The sequence below is a fragment of the Balaenoptera musculus genome, chromosome 12 (assembly GCF_009873245.2).
Source record: "Balaenoptera musculus isolate JJ_BM4_2016_0621 chromosome 12, mBalMus1.pri.v3, whole genome shotgun sequence".
Lineage (NCBI taxonomy): Eukaryota > Metazoa > Chordata > Mammalia > Artiodactyla > Balaenopteridae > Balaenoptera > Balaenoptera musculus.
Window position 1 is genome coordinate 53460100 of NC_045796.1, and position 22524 is coordinate 53482623.

General features: G+C 40.8%; 2 protein-coding genes across 5 annotated transcripts in view; one reads left to right on the forward strand and one right to left on the reverse strand.

Moving 5' to 3' along the window:
* Positions 1-1930, reverse strand: part of QRSL1 (glutaminyl-tRNA amidotransferase subunit QRSL1) — a 29247-nt gene extending 27317 nt beyond the window's left edge. Inside the window, exon 1 of one of the 2 annotated variants that reach the window (XM_036871422.1) lies at positions 1801-1930. In XM_036871422.1, the coding sequence (XP_036727317.1) occupies positions 1801-1824 (24 nt within the window). In that variant the 5' untranslated portion in view covers positions 1825-1930. The remainder of the gene's footprint in view (positions 1-1800) is intronic. The other variant, XM_036871423.1, reaches the window with a different exon arrangement.
* RTN4IP1 (reticulon 4 interacting protein 1) overlaps positions 1-22524 on the forward strand; it is a 105476-nt gene that overhangs the window by 57302 nt on the left and 25650 nt on the right. Inside the window, exons 1-5 of one of the 3 annotated variants that reach the window (XM_036871424.1) lie at positions 2017-2714; positions 6840-6991; positions 7787-7855; positions 8769-8893; positions 21643-21691. In XM_036871424.1, coding sequence (XP_036727319.1) covers positions 2441-2714; positions 6840-6991; positions 7787-7855; positions 8769-8893; positions 21643-21691 — 669 coding nt within the window. In that variant the 5' untranslated portion in view covers positions 2017-2440. Of the gene's footprint in view, positions 1-2016; positions 2715-6839; positions 6992-7786; positions 7856-8768; positions 8894-21642; positions 21692-22524 lie in introns of those variants that run through there. The other 2 variants (XM_036871426.1, XM_036871425.1) reach the window with 2 other exon arrangements.

A 22524-nucleotide genomic window follows, 5' to 3' on the forward strand; every position in this document is an offset into this window, starting at 1 on the left:
CTCCCTCAATCCCCTCCCCCGCAAAATTTCCCCTTTCTTTAATTGATTATCTCAGCCAGGGTGTGATGGAGAGAAATCTGATTGAACTATTATAATTCACAACAATGGATAAATAAATCATTCAACCTTCCCAGGCATCTTTACATATTTAAAATAGGATGTGTACTAAATTAACTAATCTCTAATTGGTAGAATTTGGGGCATTGGTACAATGATGTGGAAAAACCAGAGTGCACAGAAGATATATTATGGGCTGGGAAAATAAGCAAATGTCTTCCACACAATAGGCATCAATAAGTATTTGTTAAAGGAGTGATTAAGTGAAAGTAATCATGCCAAGGCAATTTCCTGACTACCCTTGGGTCAGCTTCCCTTTTCCCCCTTGAGGTAAAAGTTGTTTCTGACAATGGCTCACGGGACATTAGGAAGGGGTGGCACAAAAAAGGTAGTGCTGGGGGAAAGGGCAGAAAAAGAAAATACCGTATTTTTAAGGTTATATTTCATTTTAAAACAAGTTTGAAGTTAAAATTTTTTTAATTTTTAAAAACAAATTGTATTCTTCACTGATGGTATAGGCAAGATACAATTTAGGATGGTAAAACAAAAATGTATTTAGGGGAATAACAATTTATTATTTAAAACCTGTGGATTTAAAGTTCTCATAATTTACAGCTTCCTAAAAGGCTGCCAGCTGGAAAAAGAAAAAAAAAAACACTTCCCAGGTGAAGATACGAACGGAAGATGGAAGGCGGGGTAGGTCCTCAATTGCTACTTATCAGCAGAATCACCTGGAACCCAGGTTAAACCATACACTCTGGGCCTTACCATACTAACCTTCCTGAGTGGGACACAGCTGTAGCTTTAAGGCGGGCCGAGGTGATCCTGACAGCAGTGGGCCTGCAGACAGCTCTGCAGGTTGAGAGATCAGAAAGCAAGGAGATCTGAACTAAAGCCCTAACAGCAGGGATAAAGTGAGAGAACAGGTTCCCAACGTAATTTCAAAAGAGAACTAACACGGTTTAGTGACTTACTGGATATATGACATATGAAGAAGAATTTAAGGGCAACTCGGATAACAGTTGTGCCGCTAAAAACAGAATATTAAGAATTCCGTAATTAGGTTTTTGTTTGTTTTTTATGATGGAGGTTGAGACGCAAGAGGTGGTTCTGTTACAAGGATGAAGTCAACTTGGTTAAATTGATCAAACTCTTGTGGGAGTTTTGGAAGAGATGTCCATTAGACATTCACAAATATAGCCCAGAGTTCAAAAATGATGTCCAGGAAATGGAGACACGGGTAAGAGAATCATTGGTATCTCGGTGGTAGTTGAAGCTTGGAGAATGAATATATCCAGGGGGGAAAAAGCTAAGAATCACTAGTTTGGCTTTTGCAAGGGACAGATTTGCGGGCTTCTTAGTGAGGACTGCATCAGATGTGTGTAGCAGGCAAGAGAGACTGACGTGGACCAGCCAAATCCCCCTTATCTGGCAGAGCCCACTTTGAGACCGGCCAGGGCCCCACGCAGCCAGAGCGAACGAATAATCGAGAGAAGCCACTGTTCCCTTCCACCCCACAGCGCGGCGGTGCAGAAGCCTCCCCCGCTGAGATTCTAACTCCTGAACGGATATGAGGAGCACAGCCTAAGGACCCGGAGGTCCGAATCCCCCACCAAGTTCCAGGGAAGGAGGCGGCGAGGCTGACCAAGATGCGCGCCGGCCGGGGGACGCCACGTCCAAGTGAACAAGGACTCCGCGAATCTTCCCGACCTCCCTGGGCCCTCAGCAGACAATGCCACTCACTTCTCGGAGGGTCCGGCCCAACATGGTCCTGGTGTCCCACCCGCCACCACAGGAGCCTGGTGACAAGGAGGAAAAAGAAAGGTCAGCTGCCGCTGCTGGTATTACATGGACGCAGCCATTTGCCAGCGAACCTGTCAGCACCGAGTACTCAGATTGGTCGAATTGCAGCCCGAGGAAAATGATCTGTGCACGCGATTGGCTGGCGCCGCTAAGGAAGTCCTGCGGGGAAGTAGAGCTGGTGGCAAGGAGACTCCGGGGGTCGCGGCGGGAGCCTGGAAGTGTGTGAATTTCTCTGACATCCTGATCGCGAGCGGAGTCGGCTTGTCCCGCAGAAGGCTCCCGGGACAGGGCAGGATTCTAGCGGTTTTGTTTTTGTTTTTAAGGGGAGGGGGGGGGTAAGGGAGGAGGAGAATGGACAGAATACTGACTGGAACGTTAATTGGAGCATTTCAGATGTGAAGAGTAGAGTAGTTCCATACTCTTCTTTCTTCAGTTGCTCCATCAGACTAACTTCATTTTTGAATTCTCAACTTTGAGACAGGCCAGAGTGTTTGGCAGAATTTGACCGAATTCAGGTGTGAGGGTTTGATCCAGTATAAGTGCCTTTTAATTAGGGCACGCAATTCAACCACTGTTTACGATGGGATTTCTGAAGACCTGTGTACTTAGAAGAAATGCATGCACTGCGGTTTGCTTCTGGAGAAGACAAGTTGTACAAAAGCCTTCGGTTAGAAAGATTAGTACTACCTCTCCAAGGAGCACTGTCATGCCCGCTTGGGTGATAGATAAATATGGGAGTAATGAAGTGCTTCGATTTACTCAGAACATGATGATACCAATGATACACTATCCAAATGAAGTTATTATCAAAGTTCACGCTGCGAGTATAAATCCTATAGATGTTAACATGAGAAGTAAGTTTCAAAAGACATTCCTCAATTACCTTTTTTTTTCTTCAATCTCATCAGGGATTAGTTTTAAAAGGTCAGTTGTTATTGACTACACTTTTTGGGTTAACACAAAGGAATTGTTTAGGGTTTTGACAGTATCTCAGTAGATATTATTTTCAAAATTTTTGAAATTGCAATGTCCACGGTATGCTTTAATCTTTCACAAAATGTAAGTTTGAATTGCTTCCAATACTACCTAAAAATGTAAATTGGGACTTGAGAATTGTATCCACAGCTAACTTTCTGGTACACTCTCCTGGGAACTTTGTGATATTCTGAGGTCTGTCACAGGTTTTAGAGGTATGCTTATGTTTTCATATCAGTTCAGAATTTGCATTTTCATAGTAATTTTTATTTCCCTCCCACTAATCACAGCTTTGTTTAATGGTCCAGTGGAGAAAGCAGTAAAACAGGATGCCAAGATATGGACACAGTACTTTCCTCATTTTTGCTGTTGCATTCTGCAAAGTTAAAATACACTTTTCTGTTATGTGCCATCCTCAATGGGAATAATGTTATCTTAATTTCTGCTGGTGAATATTGACAAAGCTTGGAGAGTACTATATTCCTTATGCAATTATTATAGTGCTGAAAAGATTGATTACTATTTGTGAATTACTTTAACTTTGGAAAATAATGACAAAAAATGAGCAATTGAAATGTGGCTAGTCTGGGATGTACAGTTAGTGTAAAATATACACTAGATTTCAAAGGCTTAGTAAGAAAAAAATGAATGTAAAATATCTTATTAATAATTTTATGTTCATTACATATTAACCTGATAATATTTTGGATATATTAAGTAAAATATTATTAACATTAATTTCACTTCTTTCTTTTTATAGTGGCTACTAGAAAATTTTAAGTTAGATATGTGGCTTGCATTATATCTCTATTGGACAGTGCTGATCTAGACATGTGAAGAATAACTGTTACGTATTTCTTTGTGGGGAGGGAGTTTGGGGAAAGACTTGGACTCAAAATGTAGCTGGAAAGCTCTATTAAGAATTAATTGAAATGACTTTATGATGATTGCCTCATGAAATACACATTTGTATTCTTTTTGTTCGCTTTAAAGTAATAATTGCTATTACTAGTTGGGCATGTTGTTTCAGTTTATTCCATTTACATTGGGCGTGAAGATAATTTAGTTTTTATCGGAATTATCTTTAAGTGGTAGATTTATACCCAGTGACCATTATGTTTTTTCCTTTCCTTGATTATAAGTTCTTTGAAGGTAGATCCCATGCCCTGTCAACTGTAGCCTGTTTCTGTGCTTCACATGTGTAGTTGTCATTCAGTCATTATTTTTAAAGTCATTTTATATTTTCATTCTAATTTAAGGTTACAAACTAAAATAAGTGGGTTTTGTCTTCATTTAGATCTGTTAACTTTTCACTTCTTTGAATGCACATGCACGATTTGTATTGTGTACATTTTAACTTCAGTGGAATGGCTGGATCTGGACTTTCTAGGCTGCTATTTAGTGTAATATTATAACACATTTTACTTTTATATAGTATTCTTGAGACATCTTAGTTTTTTATGACTTGACTGGGTAATATTATTTGCAAGTTATCCTCTTTATTTCCTGCTCATGAATTCTTTTTGGAGAATGTGTGATTATCGTTGCAGAAGATACCTGAAATATGGGGAAATAAAATAATGAGTATAAGATCGTAAGCTGTAGGGAGCAGTTATTTCCCTTGACAAGAAAGCAAGGACATGTCTATTTTGAAAGATGAAAGCCGGCTGTTTTTCTGGAGGTGTCCACTATTGTTGGACATAAAATCATAAATCATATAAATGGCTAATGAATAATGAATAATCTTAAAACAGAAAAAAAATACAGCCAACAGCATCATACCAACAAAGTTTGGTTTCTTTAGATGGAATTAAAACTTTTGAAACTGATGGCAGATTTAGGATTTTCCAAACCATTCCAACTCTGAACCAAAATGGTCACCTCTAAGAATGGGACAGAGCTCCTAAGGGTTCCCGTTCATTGTGTCACCAAGCAGGTTCTCAGTTCCTAACTACCAGCTGTTTCTGGATTTGGGGCTAGTTTAGCTGGTACCAACAAGCCAGAGTTACTCAGGTGATATCGAGGTGACCAAGAAAACAACCTTGCCCTGCAGGCTGTGTAGCTTAGAGAGGACTGAAGATTTTTTTTTTTTTGCAGCTCTGAAACAGCAGCTAAAATTTGACATGGCTAAATGCCCGCTTCTGTTGATCAAACCACATAGGAATTTCAGTGAATAATTGTTTAATTGTGTTTGAGAGTGGAAAAGGAATGTAAGACAGGAAAGTAAAATGTGACTTTTGTGAGTATTACATGTGAAGTTTTTTTTTCCCCTGATAGAAAGCACTCGTAACCAGCCAGCTGGCAAGTATGTAATATTGGCATGGTGGCCATCAGCTTAGATTTTCTGGGACTTTCCCAACTTTCAAACACTTTCTTCCATGTGTCTTGATTTTTATTAAAAACAACTTCTGCAAGCTACCCTCCTGTCAGCCTCTCTCCCTGTATCCTCTACCTCCTGCTGCGTGGATTAACTGTCATTGCTCTCATCTAAGCCCAGCTCTCCACCTGGGTTCTAGACCCCGTGCCCTCTCACCCACACAGGAGCATTGTTTCAGCAGTTCTCTCCTGCATCTTCAGTCTTTTCCTTTCCACTGGATCATTCCCATTGGCATACAAACTTGCTGTTAATTTCTCCATTCTTAAAGAGGAAAAATAAAAAAACACTTACAAATACTTCCTCTATCGCACTGGTCCCCCTCCAGCCACTGCCCCATTTCTCTGCTCTCCTCTGTAAGCAAAACTATTTGAAAGAGTTGAATGTTCTCATGGTCTCCAATTCCTCACTCCCATTCTCTCTGTCACTCCATGCCACAGCAGCCGCTCCTATGAAGGTCACGAAAGACCGCTGTGTTGTTGGATCCAGTATTTTGTTTTGTTTGTTTGTTTGGGGGGTTTTGTTTTTTAAAAGCCTATTGACCTTATTTGAAAAACTATCTTCCCCATCAGCAGCATTTGACTTCTTTAAATGACCCTCTTCACTTGGCTTTCTGAACACCTTTTCACTGACCAAGCCTTTGCTGGTTTCTCCTCATCCTTAGGATTTAATGAGGATGAGTGGGAGAAAAGGGGAGACTTACTGAGTGGTTTAGTGATTCTGGAGCATAAATTGTGGTACATGGCACTAGAAAGGTAAGCAGGGTGCTTATCTTGGAGAGCCTTACATAGCAGAAATGTTCTCAGAAGGATGTCGAGCAGAAGAGATGACAACTGTACTTTTGTGTCTTAGAAAAGCCATTTTATATGTTGAAGCTGTGTAATAAACTACTTTGGATTATTATAGGTATTATAGCCAATTTATTTGAACCAAAAAAATACTGATCAGAGGAATGTTTTCAGCTCTGTTTAGCTGATATTTATGTAAATGTTTTTAAAAATAAAATGATGTATAATAAAGCAGTCAACCTGATTTAACATATCAGAACTGATGCAGCCAAGTGGTTCTTTTCCATTTGGGAACCTTGCACTTAACCCCGAGATGTTCTAGAAACATTTTTTGTGAAGCAGGGACAATTACTCATAGACCAGTGTCAGTGTCAAATACTATATCCATGCCTTATTTATTTGTTTATTAACCAGACAGCTTTAACATTATCTTCTTCACCAGACTTGGCTTCAGATGACTTTGTTGTTTAAAAAGTCCATGAATGAATAAATTAACAAAGAAACCATCTTCAAAGAAAAAAGTAAAACCTATAAAAGAAAATACTGAAAGTTCTGAAGACAGTTTCAAAATTGGAATTTCAAAAACAGTGATTGTTAATCAACTATACTCCAGTATAAAATAAAAATTAAAAACAGTGATTATGACTTTCCAAATAATTTTCTTTGAAAGGAGCAACATTCATTGTTTTTATGCTTTCTTGTGTGATGGTAAAAAATTTATAAGGTTGATTACTTTATAATCTGCATCTTGAAGATCTAGAATTGTACCTGGCCTGTAACCCTGCAGTAGTTTTGAAATCATCCCATTCTTTTGGAAGAAACAAATAAATTGTATTTTATAGGTGGCTATGGAGCTACAGCTTTAAATATGAAACGTGACCCTTTACATATTAAAATCAAAGGAGAAGAATTTCCCCTGACTCTGGGCCGGGATGTGTCTGGTGTGGTGATGGAGTGTGGACTTGATGTGAGGTACTTCAAGCCTGGCGATGAGGTGAGTTATCACATTGCACTATTCCGTCTCAAAATTTGCAGATTTAATTCTGCTGCTTTTGGGAATATATTCCATATCATTGACCTTTTTTTCTTCTTTTCAACAAATATACTGAGCTTTGGCTGGAGCCCTCATTTTCTTGGTTCAGTTCTTCTTTCTGTTGTTTCTAGTTCTGTCACAATAGCTTTCTGTGCTTGAACTTTTCTAAATCTAGTGCTTAAGAATTGCAAGACTTTAAGATATATATGATTGGGACTTTTTAAGTCTTTAAATGACAATTTCTACCTTATGGGTTAGATGCTTTTAAAATAGCTAAAGGTTGATATAATCACCTGTCCCTTGTCACTTTGAACTTTTATACCAAGAAATTAAAGTCAGCTTATAATAATAGCTAGCACTGTTCTAGTTGTTTTTCATAAAATAACTCATTTAATCCCTATGAAGTAAGTACAGTTAGGCCCAGTTTACAGGTGAGGAAGTCAAGCTATAAAGAGATCCCACAGCTAACAAGTGGTAGAGCCAGGATTCAGGCCCCAGAGACTGTGTTCTTACTGGTACTCTAAGTAGCCAGTAAATACAGCAGGATTTACTGGTATCTACCTCCAAAGTGGTTTGACTTGGTAAATCTAGAATCATACTAAATAATACATTGATACCATGTGAAAATAACTCTATTATTTGCTGGATTGCTGACTTGTGCTTTTTTTCACAGGGTGGGGTATGTATTGGGGAACACTCTCATGCTTAGCTTTGGCTTAAAAAGATCTGTTTCTAACGAAGTTGTGTGTGTTTCAGGTCTGGGCTGCAGTTCCTCCCTGGAAACAAGGCACTCTCTCAGAGTTTGTTGTAGTCAGTGGGAATGAGGTAACTCACCAGTTCTGTGCTGAAATGCCACTGGAAAGTAGAAACAAAGACTGACAAATATCTCTGAAATAATTGGAGTTTTTTTTTTTTTTTTTTAGATCAGGTTCAAGTTTTATGGGTAGTTTCGAAAGAACCGAGATAGAGAATAGGAATTCTTAAAAGATCTAAAAAAGTATTGGATGTCGTTTAAATAACATTGGCTGCCAAAGCGTTTATCTTTGTCTTGTGGAACAGGGATTTGGAGCAAGATCTAGAAACGCTGCTGTGTTTCTTGGTTTTATCCAGTATAAATAGTTGAAACCAAATATACCAAGTGGAGCATAACGATTCATCATAAACAGAAGCATGGAAGTATCAAGCTGTTTCAGATAACTTTCAAAACAGGAGTCTAATCAAATCCAGTCAGGAGGGCTAACAATTTAATTGGAAAGAAGGGGGTTAATATTAAGGAAATTGCCTACAGAAGGGAGGGCAGGAAGGGAAAAAGGATTAGAAAAAAGATAAGATTAGAAAAAGTCTGGAAAGATTACCTTCCAGTAAATGGGGGTAAAGGAAACAGCTGATCACAAAAACAAACTAGAATGTATTTATGAGGGCTCAAGGTTTATTTGGGTTTATTTCTGGGTATAGTTAGGACTAATGGTATTGTTGAATGTGGTCTTTTTATGAAGCATTAAGCAGCACTATCTGATAATGTAACCTATAAAACCTTACTGAACCTCTGCGAGGCAGGTTGAGTCATTTGGAGAAATTCCTTAGGGATAATCTTGGAGTAGGGTTTGCAATAACCACTGAACCTGGCCGAGTGTTATATCTCTGAAAATAGTTGGATTCCTGTGAAGAGAGATGTACTTAATTGTGTTCATAGGTTTGCAAGTCATTGCTTATTTTTGACTGTTATCTTCAAATCTAGGTCTCTCACAAGCCCAAATCACTCACTCATACTCAAGCTGCCTCTCTGCCATATGTGGCCCTCACAGCCTGGTCTGCCATAAACAAGATTGGTGGCCTGAATGATAAGAATTGCACAGGAAAACGGTGAGTATCAGTGGTGGCATCTAAAACTCCCTTCTTTCCTTTGGTGACGTCTTTGCAGGAGATTTGTCAGAAGCATTAAAACTAGGCTCACTTACATGAGCAGAGTTGTGCTAACAGTTAAAACAATTTCCAAAGAACTCTTGTGCCAGTTTGTACTTTTTTAATCTCACTCTGTCGATTCTTAGCTCAATCCATTGAGAATTTTAAAAATATGTTGATGGATGTTAGGAGTCTGAACCTTCTAAAATGATGCAAAATTTTTGTATGTCAGTCTCTGGGAAGAAGAGCCATAGCTTTCATCAGATTCCTAAAAAGGTTAAGAATGACTTCCTTGGGGCTTCCCTGGTGGCGCAGTGGTTGAGAATCTGCCTGCTAATGCAGGGGACACGGGTTCGAGCCCTGGTCTGGGAAGATCCCACATGCCACGGAGCAGCTGGGCCCGTGAGCCACAACTACTGAGCCTGCGCGTCTGGAGCCTGTGCCCCGCAACGGGAGGGGCTGCGATAGTGAAAGGCCCGCGCACCGCGATGAAGAGCGGTCCCCGCACCGCGATGAAGAGTGGCCCCCACTTGCCGTAACTAGAGAAAGCCCTCGCACGAACCGAAGACCCAACACAGCCAAAAATAAAATAAATAAATAAATAAATAAAGTAGCTATAAAAAAAAAATAAAAAAAAAAAAAGAATGACTTCCTTACAGATTTTAAAGAATGATGGAGTTGCTCTCACACTTGAAGGTTTCTATGAAAAACAGATATAAAGGGTTTGAATATTGTTGAGTTCTCTTAGGCTCTGTGCTCTCTCAGGCTCCTTTAGGCAGTTCTGGAGCTTCCAGGACTTGCAGGTGTGCTTGCTGAGTTTGCAGAAACACAGTGAGTGTTAGATGTTTTTGAGTTCATATTCAGATTCTGCTGCTTTCTAGCTGGGTGGCCCACTTGGACACTTCTCTTTTGTGAGTTTTGTTTTAGGGGTGAAATGAGATAACACATATAAAATGAGTGGCACAGGTTGTGGCACACAGAAGGCACTCAGTACGTGGCGGCTACTGTTCTTAGCAATGCAACTACTGTATTCTTTGTGTTTCAGAAAGTTGGCATCATAGAGAAAACGGATGATTTTATTATTTGGTGAGAAAACTAGGTCCTCAGAACCATTTAGTGATTGTGATGAAGGAGAGAGCTGCAGGTCAAATTTTGTTTTCTGGTTGCTAAAGATTGTGCCGGAAGAATAACACGTCTGTGTCATTCTGTACTCCTGTTGTTATGAAACATTGCACTTTACCTTTAATGTGTTGGATTATAGACATTGAATTCAGTGAACGCTTAATAGCTGTATTTCTGAAAGCAGTATAAAGGCTATTCATCTAATGAGGTGCTACCCTTCATCGTAGAATTCAAGGTAAATATTCTAAAGGTCAACGCTGTTTATTTTTTAAGCTTTTGGGCCTTATCATTCTTGAAGTTGCCATTTTGGTCCAACACTTTGTTTAAATTAAATCAGTTTGATCATGTAGATTTTTCTAATGGTTTGTCATAGTTAATAACCTTGCAAAAATCACGTTCAGGATTTTTAGACGTTTATTATTATTGTAGGCTCTGCAGTGACATTGATGCTTTGTTTTGTTTTTCCCTAAGAGCATTCAGCTTTCTGTGCCCCCATGACCACTCCAGATAGAGAGCTCTCATTCCTTTTGCTGGTTCAGGCCCTTCAGGCATACTTTTTTTAGTATTCTGTAGAAAATGAGTTAGAAACAGATCTAACTATCTCTTGTCTTCCCAGTTTATCGTTGGCTTTGTAGGTACTATGTTATCTTCTGTTTAAGCAGTAATGGCTTGGAGCTGGGGAAGTAGAGACCTGGGTTCCTCTCTCTACACTGCTACTAACTAATCAGCTGACCACATGCATGCTTTTTATGGTCTCTTTGCTGTTTCCACCAAGGTACTCAGTGTAGGACAATATAGGTTGTTAGGCGAGGTTTGAGGAGTGGAAAGTTTTATACTTATAAAAGTGATTTATATGTTATATTGAGTTGGGTCAATTCATTGATTTAGCCACTTGTTAACCACACTGGAATGAAATCCACTGTAAAGAGCCTCACTGGCTCACATCATGGACTTGTGTCACATTCCCACATGTGTGGTGACTCAGAGGATGCCTTTGTTCCGATTGGCAGTGAGAGCTTGGCCCTTGGTGCTCTAGGAAATTTGTTTACTGAAATTATTACACATGGGTAGTAATAATGGCCTTCCTCTCCAATTCCTTATTTTTATTTTTTTTTAGAAATTTTAATTAATTAATTTTTTTGTTTTGGCTGCATTGGGTCTTCGTTGCTGTGTGCAGGCTTTCTCTAGTTGCGGTGAGAGGGGGCTACTCTTCGTTGCGGTGCGCGGTCTTCTCATTGCGGTGGGTTCTCTTGTTGCGGAGCACCGGCTCTAGGCGCACGGGCTTCAGTAGTTGTGGCTCGTGGGCTCTAGAGCGCAGGCTCGGTAGTTGTGGCACACGGGCTTAGTTGCTCCACGGCATGTGGGATCTTCCCAGACCAGGGCTCGAACCCGTGTCCCCTGCATTGGCAGGCGGATTCCTAACCACTGCACCACCAGGGAAGTCCCTCCAACTCCTTATTTGTGAGAATCACATGAGAGATGTGAGCACCTTAAAATACTGTAAAAATACTTTTACATGAAGAAATTACTATTATAGGGGGATTTTACTAACTTAAATGCAGAGGTTCTGGTGTCCAAAGTAGCTTTTTTTCAGTTTGACTATCCTTTGCGATTGGTGGAGCATATTTTGGCTTCTGTAAGCAATAATTATTCTTTTACTGTTAGCTATTGGCATTAAGGCAGTCTTTAGTCTGCACAAAGCAAATCAGTGTTTGTCATCAAGGACCAACAGTGTTTTTCTAGCCAGTTAATTAAAAAAACCTAAAACTAACAATGACAAAAACACCCACCTTGAAAGAATTTACAGGATTTCTTTGTAACAAACAGCTTTTTGAAATTAAGACAAAGCTTTCTAAGGCCTCGATGGTGTTTTGCTTTTCCTTCTTTGTTCTATAATTATATTTCTGTAACAACTGAGTATCAGTTAACTAAGGGGATAATTTAATATTGACATCATGTGTCTTTTTTGCCCACGCTTTGGTATCACTAGAAAAGTCAAACAAAATGATTTCCCTGTTATCAGCCCATCCATAGTTCCTTCATGATTTATTCCGTAGGAACACATAGATAACTCAGGGTTCTCAAGGTGAATAGAACTTTTAAAAAAGTGGTTACACCAGATATTTTTGGAAAAGGGTTCTATTTGATGGTTATATTTATTGGTAGTGTCATGCTCTGCCTGAAATAATCTCTTGCTGGGAAGTTGTACTTCACTGTTTGACAGAAGTATTAGAAAGTGTTAGAAATTGAACCATTCCTCCCCCGCAAAATAAATTTCACTTTTAAATTGTGTATACTTGAAACTCAATGAAGTGGATTTAGGAATGCTTTTCCCTCTTTCTTTTTTGAGATTAGGCTTTATGACAATAACACTTTGTCATGTAATGGTAAATTAGGTGTCTGATGAATTCTGTTTATAGAATTAGACAGGCTCAAACATAAAACATTGGATCCCCCCCCCCCCCCCCCCCCCCCCGCCCATATGCTTATCCCGGTAATTACAACAGCTTCCTTCTTTCAGTGGTCTTCACCTGCCTGTCCTTCCCCCACCCAACCCACCTCTTCCTCCGCCCTCTCCACTCCCACCACCCCTGGGGACTTTGGGATTTCATTTGCACTTTGACTAGGTTGTATGGGGAGAAGGGAAAGGGGAAGGAGAAAGAAACCCCTGTGGCCTAGTTGCTTGGAGAAATCCTGGGGTTGGGAGAAGGGGTGCTGGCTCTGGCCTGGCTGTGTGCCGCCCATGAATCGCCTCCACCCCAGGCCTTTTTTCCAGGGAGCTCCGGGACGGCTCCATTAGAGGAATTAGTAGCAAACTCTTTCCGGGCCATTTGTGTTTTACAGATAGTTGCCCCTGTCACCTAGAAAACTATCTTGTGACGTTAGGAGTCGTTCACTCTTCAGTGCACCGTAACCTCACTTCCAGCTTTGCCGATCAGCTGCAGGTGTTCTCACCGGGGTCATAGCTGACCGAGTTGCCAACCCAACGATACTTTTCAGTTCTTACAATTTGACCTCTGAAGTCTCTGGCGCTGTTGCCCACTTTTGTCATGCTCACTTTTTCCGTGGTTTCAGGGACACTAAACTCCTTTAGTTTTCTTCTTGCCTTTTGGACCAATTCTTATCATTTTTAAAGGCTCCCTTTCTTCCCCCAGCCCTTGAACTGCACCTGCTTTCCCATTGTCTCCCTCCATCTTTCCTGTCTCCCAGGGTTATCTCATCTGCACCCAGTTTCTTTTTATATTTTGGTAACTTGCAGATTCTATTTCTGACCCCATCCTCTCTACTCAGTTCCATCCAGTTAGGTGTCCCCTTTGCAGCTGAAACTCAACTTGTGCAAAACAAGACTTACCGACGACCACCCTGACGCTTCCTCTATATTCCTACTGTCAGTTAACAGTGATTTTCCATAAGCCAAGATGTGGTATTGTTCCCAAACCCTGCTCCCTCCCCTTCTGCTGTGCAACTCATTATTGTCCACATCATGTAAAATTTAGGATTGTTGTCAGATTTGGAAAAATGTCTTCCAAGTTTCTTTACGAGTTGCAAGATTCCAGGGCACCTCACGTTTCCTTGTGCTGTGAATAAGCCCAAAATACTTTTGCATTTTAATTGACAACCTTCATTAACTAGCTTGTTGTTGATATCTTCCCTATAGTGGTGTCAAATGACAAAAATAATACAACTTAATAACCAGTTTAATATCCTTTATTCAATGGGAAACCGTCCACAAGCGGCGGAGCTCTCTTCCCAAGGGATTTTGGGCAGGACTGTGTTTTATGCAGCTTTAGAAGTGGCAACACAGAAACAAGGCGTGATTGGCTAGGAGGTCTGATTTCCCTATAAGGCTAGCAGGTCCTAGTTTCTAGGGTGAGGTGAGCTAAAGCTGAGTTGGAGGATGGTGATTAGTGCTAGGTTTCCTTGGCAGTGACGCAGGCTGTGACATGGGCTGGGCCACTGGGGTGGCCTCCATTTTGTGGGTCCTGAATCACAAATTAACTTTATCAGTGATGTGTTGTAAGTTTTTACATGTCTTTTAATTGGAAGAATTTTCTACAGACCAGCTTCTGGTTCTGTACATTTCAGACTTCCCTTCTCTTTCAGTGCTCATATAATCCAATGCTAGGTACCATGATATTCAGTCTTATCGTAATAAAATGTTATGATGCCTTGTTGTGTTGACTTAGTAGGAAATAGGAATATTCCTGGAAGGCATTCTTAAACCAGGACAGCCTGTAATAACTTAACTGTACTCAGAAATTACTATGAACCACATCAGTATTTCCCACTAAGCCCAAAGCAGATGTATTTCCAAATCAAATCTAGTGTCACCTGACAAGAGAGGAAGTATAATGGAGAGGAAAGTAGGAGTGGAAAGAGGCAGCAGTTTTACTGATTGTGGTTAGTAGGGAGGAAGGATAATTTTCCGTCTACGCTTCGGAGTTCTCTGCCAAGACCTCTGTAACAGAAGACAGGGAAACAAGAGAAAAACAGACAGAAGTTTATTAACATGTGCACCTCACGTATACACGAGAGATACCCAGGAAAAATGAGTAACTCAAAGAGTTAGCTTAGAATTCAGGCCAAAATGCCATCTTTAGTTCAAGACAAAAGATAGAGTGTGGGGAAGGCCAGTTGTGGAAAGTTTACGAGGAAAAGCAAGAATAAAGTTAGTTATGCAAATTTAAATTGGTGCCTTCTCCATTGATAAGGGTCTACAGTTATCTCCAGGGATTAACCTTTGTCCTTCTTGGTAAAGAGTAAAGCAAGCACCTTTGTAAACTTCTGTCCTGCTTTTAGGCAAATAGGGGGAGTACAGAGATTTCTTACATCTACTTCTTCTCAGTTGCCTTCAGCTCTGAATAATCCTTATGCCTAAGTGTTATATTTTGGGGTGCCATATTCTTCTACCCTTCGTTAGCATATCTTCTGCAAGTTTTACAAAAGCATGTGTCTGTTACCCTAAAACTCGGTTCGCCTCTTGGTGGGTGTCAAGCCAAAAGACACAACCACGCCAAAGATAAGGAGAAGGAAGGACTTGTAATATTATCACTTGCAGCAAGTAAGGAGAACGCAGGGGCTCTTTCCCAAAGCAGTCTCTCTCCAAACAGCAAAATTGGGTAAGTTTTAAGCTAAGAGAATATGAATATTCATGAAGGGGCTTGGCCTTTAGTTGATTGAAGTCACAAGGGTCAGAAAAGGGCAACATCATCATCCCTTAGGTTCCAGTTCATCTGGTGGTTGAGTGCTTCAGGCTAATCTTTATCATTGACAGAACTGGGAGTCATTACAACTGACGTATTATCTTTGCTATTGTTACTTTTCTTGCCTGATAAGAGTTATTTCTGCATTCTTTTGTTCCCTTAAGATCGTTAATTACTGAGACCTGTTCAAGGGCAAGCATTGTGGCCAGGCTTATATCACAAAATGGTTTAGGCCAAAAAATGGCTTCTCTTCTGTCAAGAAAGTCCAGCCTGGTTCTCTTTCTCTGGGGATCCCCTACCCTATCTGCTTACATGTCCATTCACATACATTTCTGGGGCTCTTCTCCAGGCCTTGTGTAAGTGGGAGGGACTGAAGCTTAAGCTTCACTGGCTCTGTAGGGGAGGAAAAATATCTCCTTCCTCTGCTCTTTTAAGTCTTGGCTGGGGCCCCCGTAACAAAAGGCAGATAAATTAACAGAGAAAAGCATACACATTTATTTGTTTGTAAGTTTTATGCAACATGGGAGCCTTTATAAGGAAATGAAGACCCAAAGAAGTGGTTAAACCTGAGCATTTTTTTTTTTAATTGAAGTACAGTTGACATACAGTATTATGTTAGTTTCAGGTGTACGACACATGATCCGACAATCAAATGTATTACAAAACGGTCACCACAAGTCCAGTAACCATCTTTCACCATACAAAATTATTACAGTATTATCGACTGTATTCTTTATGCTGTATATTACATCCCCATGACTTACTTATTTTATCACTGTAAGTTTTTATCTCTTAATCCCCTTCACCTATTTTGCCCAAGTCTCCTTCCCTTCTGGCAACCACCTATTTGCTCTCTGTATCTGTAAGTCTGTTTCCTTTTTTTTTTTAAATTTTTTGGCCGCGCGGTGTGTGGGATCCTACTTCTCCAACCAGGGATCGAACCCGTTCCCCCTGCACTGGAAGCACAGAGTCTTAACCACTGGACCGCCAGGGAAGTCCCTGTTTCCATTTTTTTTTTTTTTTTTAATAAATTTATTCATTTATTTTTGGCTGCATTGGGTCTTCGTCGCTGCGCGCGGGCTTTTTCCAGTTGCATTGAGCAGGGGCTACTCTTCGCTGCGGTGCGTGGGCCTCTCATTGCGGTGGCCTCTCTTGCCGCGGAGCACAGGCTCTAGGCGTGCAGGCTTCAGCAGTTGTGGCACACGGGCCTAGCCACTCCGCGGCACGTGGGATCTTCCCGGACCAGGGCTCGAACCCGTGTCCCCTGCATTGGCAGGCGGATTCTTAACCACTGCACCACCAGGGAAGTCCCCCGTGTTTCCATTTTTAAACCCGAACATTTTTACGCCAGCTTTGATGAAGAGTGGAGAGTCGTGAAAAAAAATGTGATAGGACAAACATATGCGCCAAGTGTAGTACACTGAGAAAACTTAGCAAGGCCTGTTCTGAGTCCTCACTGTGTCCCATCTTGGAGATAAGGTGCTCTTTTCCTCCAGGTATAGGGCGCACACCTCTCACACGAGGGTCTTATGACCAGCTTCATGGGAGAAGATCAGAGAGTCCTTCCCTCACATGCTGTTTCTCAAATTCCTTCAGCTTAAAATATTCAGTCTGCTAAGGTGCCGTATGTTCGGGTGGCACTTCCTGAATCCTGTCACTTGCATGGTAAACCTCCTCTGACCATGCTACTTCTCTCATCCATTCTCGTGTTGCCATCATAAATGAGCCTTCCCTCTGTCTTCCTTCCTCTGCTTTGCACCAGAAGGAAGGAACCAGTGTCTTGGGATGGTTCCCACTGCCTGTCCCATTTGGGGAGATGTGTTCCCAGTACCCCAGGTTGAAATTCTGAGTACATGTCCCCCAGAACCATCGTTATACTGTGTATGAGGTTCTTGGTCCATTATGGGTTAACCAAACCTTTTTAAAGGGCTACCCTGGGCATCTTGCCAAGATGTATAAATAGCTTTGTTTTAATGGGAGAATATGTTTAAAGTTCCAAACAACTAATTTACACATGAACTCTTCTGTAAATTGGGGAATGTCTGCATGAATTATGGAGGAGTAGAAGGGGACCCACAAACCCAGGCTGTCTTAGTCATGTTTGGTTGATTTATTTTGTAATTCTATTCCCCTTATTCAGATTAAGTTTCTCACTTAAGGGAATAAATTTAGCATATTATGATATGCTTTGCTATCTTTCACCCATTTTTCCTCCAGATTTAAAAGTAGTGTGTGAAACTAAAAAAGATGAGTTTATACATTTTCAGCATCATCCTTATCTTTTAAAGACCATTTATTTCTACTGATGGAAGATTTAGCCATATTTAAATCAGCTTTGTTTCGGAGCCATTAGGACTTAATGAAGGGCACTCTACTCTTGTGACTTTTTTTTTCCCATTACAAGTATGTGGTCTGGGGGGAATCGTGAAAGTCATATACTTCTACGTTAGAAAGGTGGAGAAACTAAATATAAGCTTAAATTAGATTGAAAATGCCAATTCGCATTCACTAACACCTAGAGTACACCTCTGTGATTATCATTTCATAGCTGATGAATCTGAGGCCTAGAGATTCAGTTAATGAGAGAGTTGGGACTAGATCCCAGGTCTCTAGATATCTGGCCCTGGCATTCAGAGATTTCTGGGGCTTAGCCAGAATGTAGAAATTTGAAAGGCAATTCCCTACTTCTGGATCGCCTGCTGTTTTGTAGTATGTTTCATATATTTTTTATGTGTAAGGCAATTAGGGTGTTGATGCCTTGTCTCATAAGATTGTGATACTGAAAAATGTGATTGTAGAGGACTTAGGTGCCCAGATGCTAAATACAAAGTGACTCAGTCATGGGAAGGAAACTAGTTGCTCCGCAGCATGTGGGATCTTCCCGGACCAGGGCTCGAACCCATGTTCCCCGCATTGGCAAGTAGATTCTTAACCACTGCACCACCAGGAAAGCCCTCTCTCATATTTTTACATCAGCCACAATGCAGTTCCCACTGACTGCCAAAGAAGCTTTGCGTGGGGACTTAGGAAGTAAGAGAAGAATGTGACTAAAATTCTTGGCAATTTTGAATTATAGTGCTTTTTGTAAAGAGAGTATTTTCTGGGCCCTTACTCTTTATAAACCGATAAGCAATACATAGAAGATATAGCAGTACACCTTTCTTCACTCTACAAATAGGCTACTACTTCGGTGAAGTTTGAATATATTTCACGACCATTATAGCAAGCTGGGTAGAAAGTATTCCCACTATATAGCACTGAAGTGAAGGGCCACAGGGGTTAAGCAACAGCAGTATTTTCCCTTTGTATTGAAAGTGCTTTGAAGAGTACAGGAATAGTTCCTTCAGCCATAGGGCGTCAAACTATGGAGGACCAGCTGACTTATTGCTGGCTTGAAAAATATATTTGCCTGCTGTCCGTTTTGGGGACTTTCTTTGTTTAAAGAAATGTACAGGCCCTGGTTGAACCTGCACAAAACATGGAGTTTGCATGACCGGAGAATGAATGGTGTGCCCCCAGGGCTGCTTCACAAACTGACCTGCTTCTGTAGCACTTCTTTGGGCTTGCTCCCTGCCTGTTTTGCACTCGCGGGCGCCGTCAAGTGGCACCATCAGGAACTGAAGGTGCTAATGCAGAACCACTCCCTCTTCCACCAAGCGCTGCTAAGAAACACATTTTTGCTTTTTCATATGGAGGAGTGAGACTGCTTTGAATCAAGAGTCACAGGGAAGCTATGAACTGACAATAATGAGTTGGAGATGTGTCTGGCCATTGGATCCTTAAGCAGCCATTGTATTTGGTATCCTCTTAATTCTCAGGGTGAGAATTAGAAATTCATTTCAAGCTTTTCTTTATTGGAAGAAATTTTAATGCAGTCTTTCAAATAGCCAGGTGATTCCCTCATTTGGGGTAGTAGCAATTGTTGTTAATTGTAGGATATAATGCTGATTTAGATTATTTTTATTTATTTAATTAATTTTTTTTTTTTTGGCTGCGTTGGGTCTTCGTTGCTGCGCACGGGCTTTCTCTAGTTGCGGCGAGCGGGGGCTACTCTTTGTTGCGGTGCGCAGGCTTCTCATTGCGGTGGCTTCTCTTTGTTGCGGAGCACGGGCTCTAGGCGTGTGGGCTTCAGTAGTTGCGGTGCACAGGCTCAGTAGTTGCTGCTCGCGGGCTCTAGAGCGCAGGCTCAGTAGTTGTGGCTCATGGGCTTAGTTGCTCTGTGGCATATGGGGGATCTTCCCAGACCAGGGCTCGAACGAACCCGTGTGCCCTGCATTGGCAGGGGGATTCTCAACCGCTGCGCCACCAGGGAAGCCCCTAGATGATTTTTAAAGCCAAGCAACATTGATCAGGCATCTGCTACACCCAGGGTAGTGTGGCTGGTGCCGGGCGTGACATGAGGTCTCTGTCCTCAGAGTCTTGCAGAATGGCCTGGGCAGCAAGCACGTGAATGAAAGTTAACCATGTGTCCAACGCCAAATGCGGGCAGGGGTGTCAGGCTCAGGGCTATCTCTAGGGTATGGCGCAGGCAAACTGGGATTTGAGCCTTTGAGGGAAGGGAGACCTCAGCAGGCAGTGAAAGGCATTTGAGAGCCTGAGGCATGGGCCTTGGGGTTCCGAGTGAGGGGACTGGGGAGGCTCAGGTGGAGAGTTCTGTTCCAGAAATAGAGGAAGTCGGAGTTGCAAAAAAAGATTAGATTGTGAAGAACTTAAATGAGAGTTTGACTGGTTACATTTCTATAAGAATGTGCCAAAATAAGAGGGTAGAATATCCCATGGATGAACTAATTTGGGGATGTATCTGTGAAGCAGTCTTAGTGCTTCTCCCCTCCCCCACCGTGCCCCCATTTAGGAAGCATTAAAGCTATTAAATGTGTGAATTGAAGGATTTTGGAGGAGTTGATCTTTAAAGTTTCTTTTATTCTTCACAATTTATAATTCCATGAAATTAAAAGTCACTCTTCTAAAAGGAACATCATTTTCAAAGAGACTTGTCTTAATTACATTTGATGGTAATTTGGTGGTAATTTCAAAGGGAATAGCTGGCTTACAAATATTACTAATAACTTCTAAGATCTAAAGGGTGACAACCAGCCTTCTGTGATTTGGGTAAGAGGGAAAAAAAAATAAAATGAAACTAGGGTTAAGATTGTAGACAGAATGTATGTTCTAGGTGTACCTGATTGAGATAGGTGACAAAATTCCCTGCACGTTCCAGCAGCCAAGTCAAAGAGGGACCCACAACCTGCAGTTACACAATTTGCAGTGACAGATAAATAGAAGCATAGCTACTGCCACCAACTTAGTCTTCAGAAAAATGTTTTTTTCCTGTGGGCACTCATAAAGAGAATTCTCAGGAAGAATTCTCTCAACAGTATCTCCTTAGCTAATGTAGTGTCAAATATCAAACGGACACTTTTTATAATGTCTCTCAGCCTAGACTGGTAACAGAACACCAAAGTGCAGTTCAGTACAAACAATTTTCTGAGGACCTGAATCTATGCAGCCTGGGGAAGGCAGTTCACTGGAGCTCTAGCTTAATTCAGAATAAAATGTGAGAATATGTAAAGCAGAGATTCTTGACTAGTGATTTTCTTTTGAATCATGCCTTCTTTGGGAAATTGATGATAAGTCTGGATCCTTCTCCCCAATGCACATATGCATGATCTCACCAAATTTTGCATGTTATTTCAGTCAGTTCACAATTTCACAGGGTTCACACCCTCACACAGCTCTCACCAGCACTCATCCACAAACTCCAGGCTGCACATCCTTGGTCTAGAGTGGCAGGAAGACTACATACAGTAAGGAAACATGGTAAAAACCTGGAGCACAAGCATGTTTGTGCTGATAGAACAGATTCATCTGCTTAACAAGAAGCCAAATTGAAGATAAGATTGGTTTCCATTTATGAAAGCTGGTGAGCGTGATGGGACGTGCCTGAACAAAAGACGTTTATTCCACTTTGGCAAGAATGTGGTCAGGAATGTGATTTTTCTTAGAGAGCAACTGAATATACCTGTAACACACTAAAAAGGATCCCAAAGCTCCCTCTTATAGAGAAAGCTATGGTAATTTAAGCCTAGAAAAATTGTAAGACAGATGTTACCAAGAAGCATCTGAGCTACTTTAAAAAATACAAATCATTGGTATTTTTGGTATATTGTATTCTTGGCAGAGAGTTCATAGTATGTCTAACTTTAAGCACTTATAGGTTCTTGGTGAACCTAAAAAATCCTTGTGTAGTAGAATCTTGGGAAGCTGAATGATTTTGTTTGCTTTGGGGATTATCTTTGAGCCAGTTACATGTTGAAAATGTCTTGTTTGTTTATCCAGTTATGTTGGCTTAATATTTTCATTAGTTATAGTTTTTTTGCATTGCAGTGTTTTAATCTTGGGTGCTTCAGGCGGAGTTGGTACTTTTGCTATCCAGGTAAGACAATTTCTTTATCTTGTGAATAGGAAGATTATTATTTTCATGAATTTATAAATTTATATATTGTGAACTATTTTTCCTTGAAAGGTGAGAGAAATTACATTCATTGTGATTTCAGCTTGCTCTTCTAAGAAGGAAATTTTCTAATGTAGAAGGAAGTGTTAACCTTTCCAGTGGTTTAATATATGAGTGACTTTGTGGCTGTCCTATATAACAAATGTAGGAAAGCTTTTAAGGAAGAAGACCATGGGCAGTGAAAGTGGATGGAAGTTGGCAATTCTGTAGAAATTGATAAGCTGGTTCTAAAATATATATAGAAATGCAATAGACAAAATGCTGTATAAAAATGACAATACTCCCCCAAAGTGATCTACAGATTCAGTGCAGTCTTATCAAAATGGCAGCTGCCTATTTTTTGCATAAATGGCCAAGCTGAACCTAAAATGCATATGGAATTGCAAGGGACCCCAAATTGCCAAACAATCTTGAAAAAGAACAAAATTGGAGGACTCACACTTCTCTAATTTAAAACTTACTTACAAAACTACAGTAATCAAAACAGTGGTACTGGCATAAAGATAGATATATAGATCAATGGAACAGAATAGAGCATCCAGAAATAAACCTATGGTCAGTTGATTTATTTTTTAAAGGTTTATTTTATTTTTGGCCACACCACAGAGCATGTAGGATCTTAGTTCCCTAACCAGGGATCCAACCCGTGCCCCCCTGCAGTGGAAGCACAGATTCTTAACCACTGGACCACCAGGGAAGTCCCAGTGGCCAATTGATTTTTGACCTGGGTGGCAAGACCATTAAACAGGGGAAAG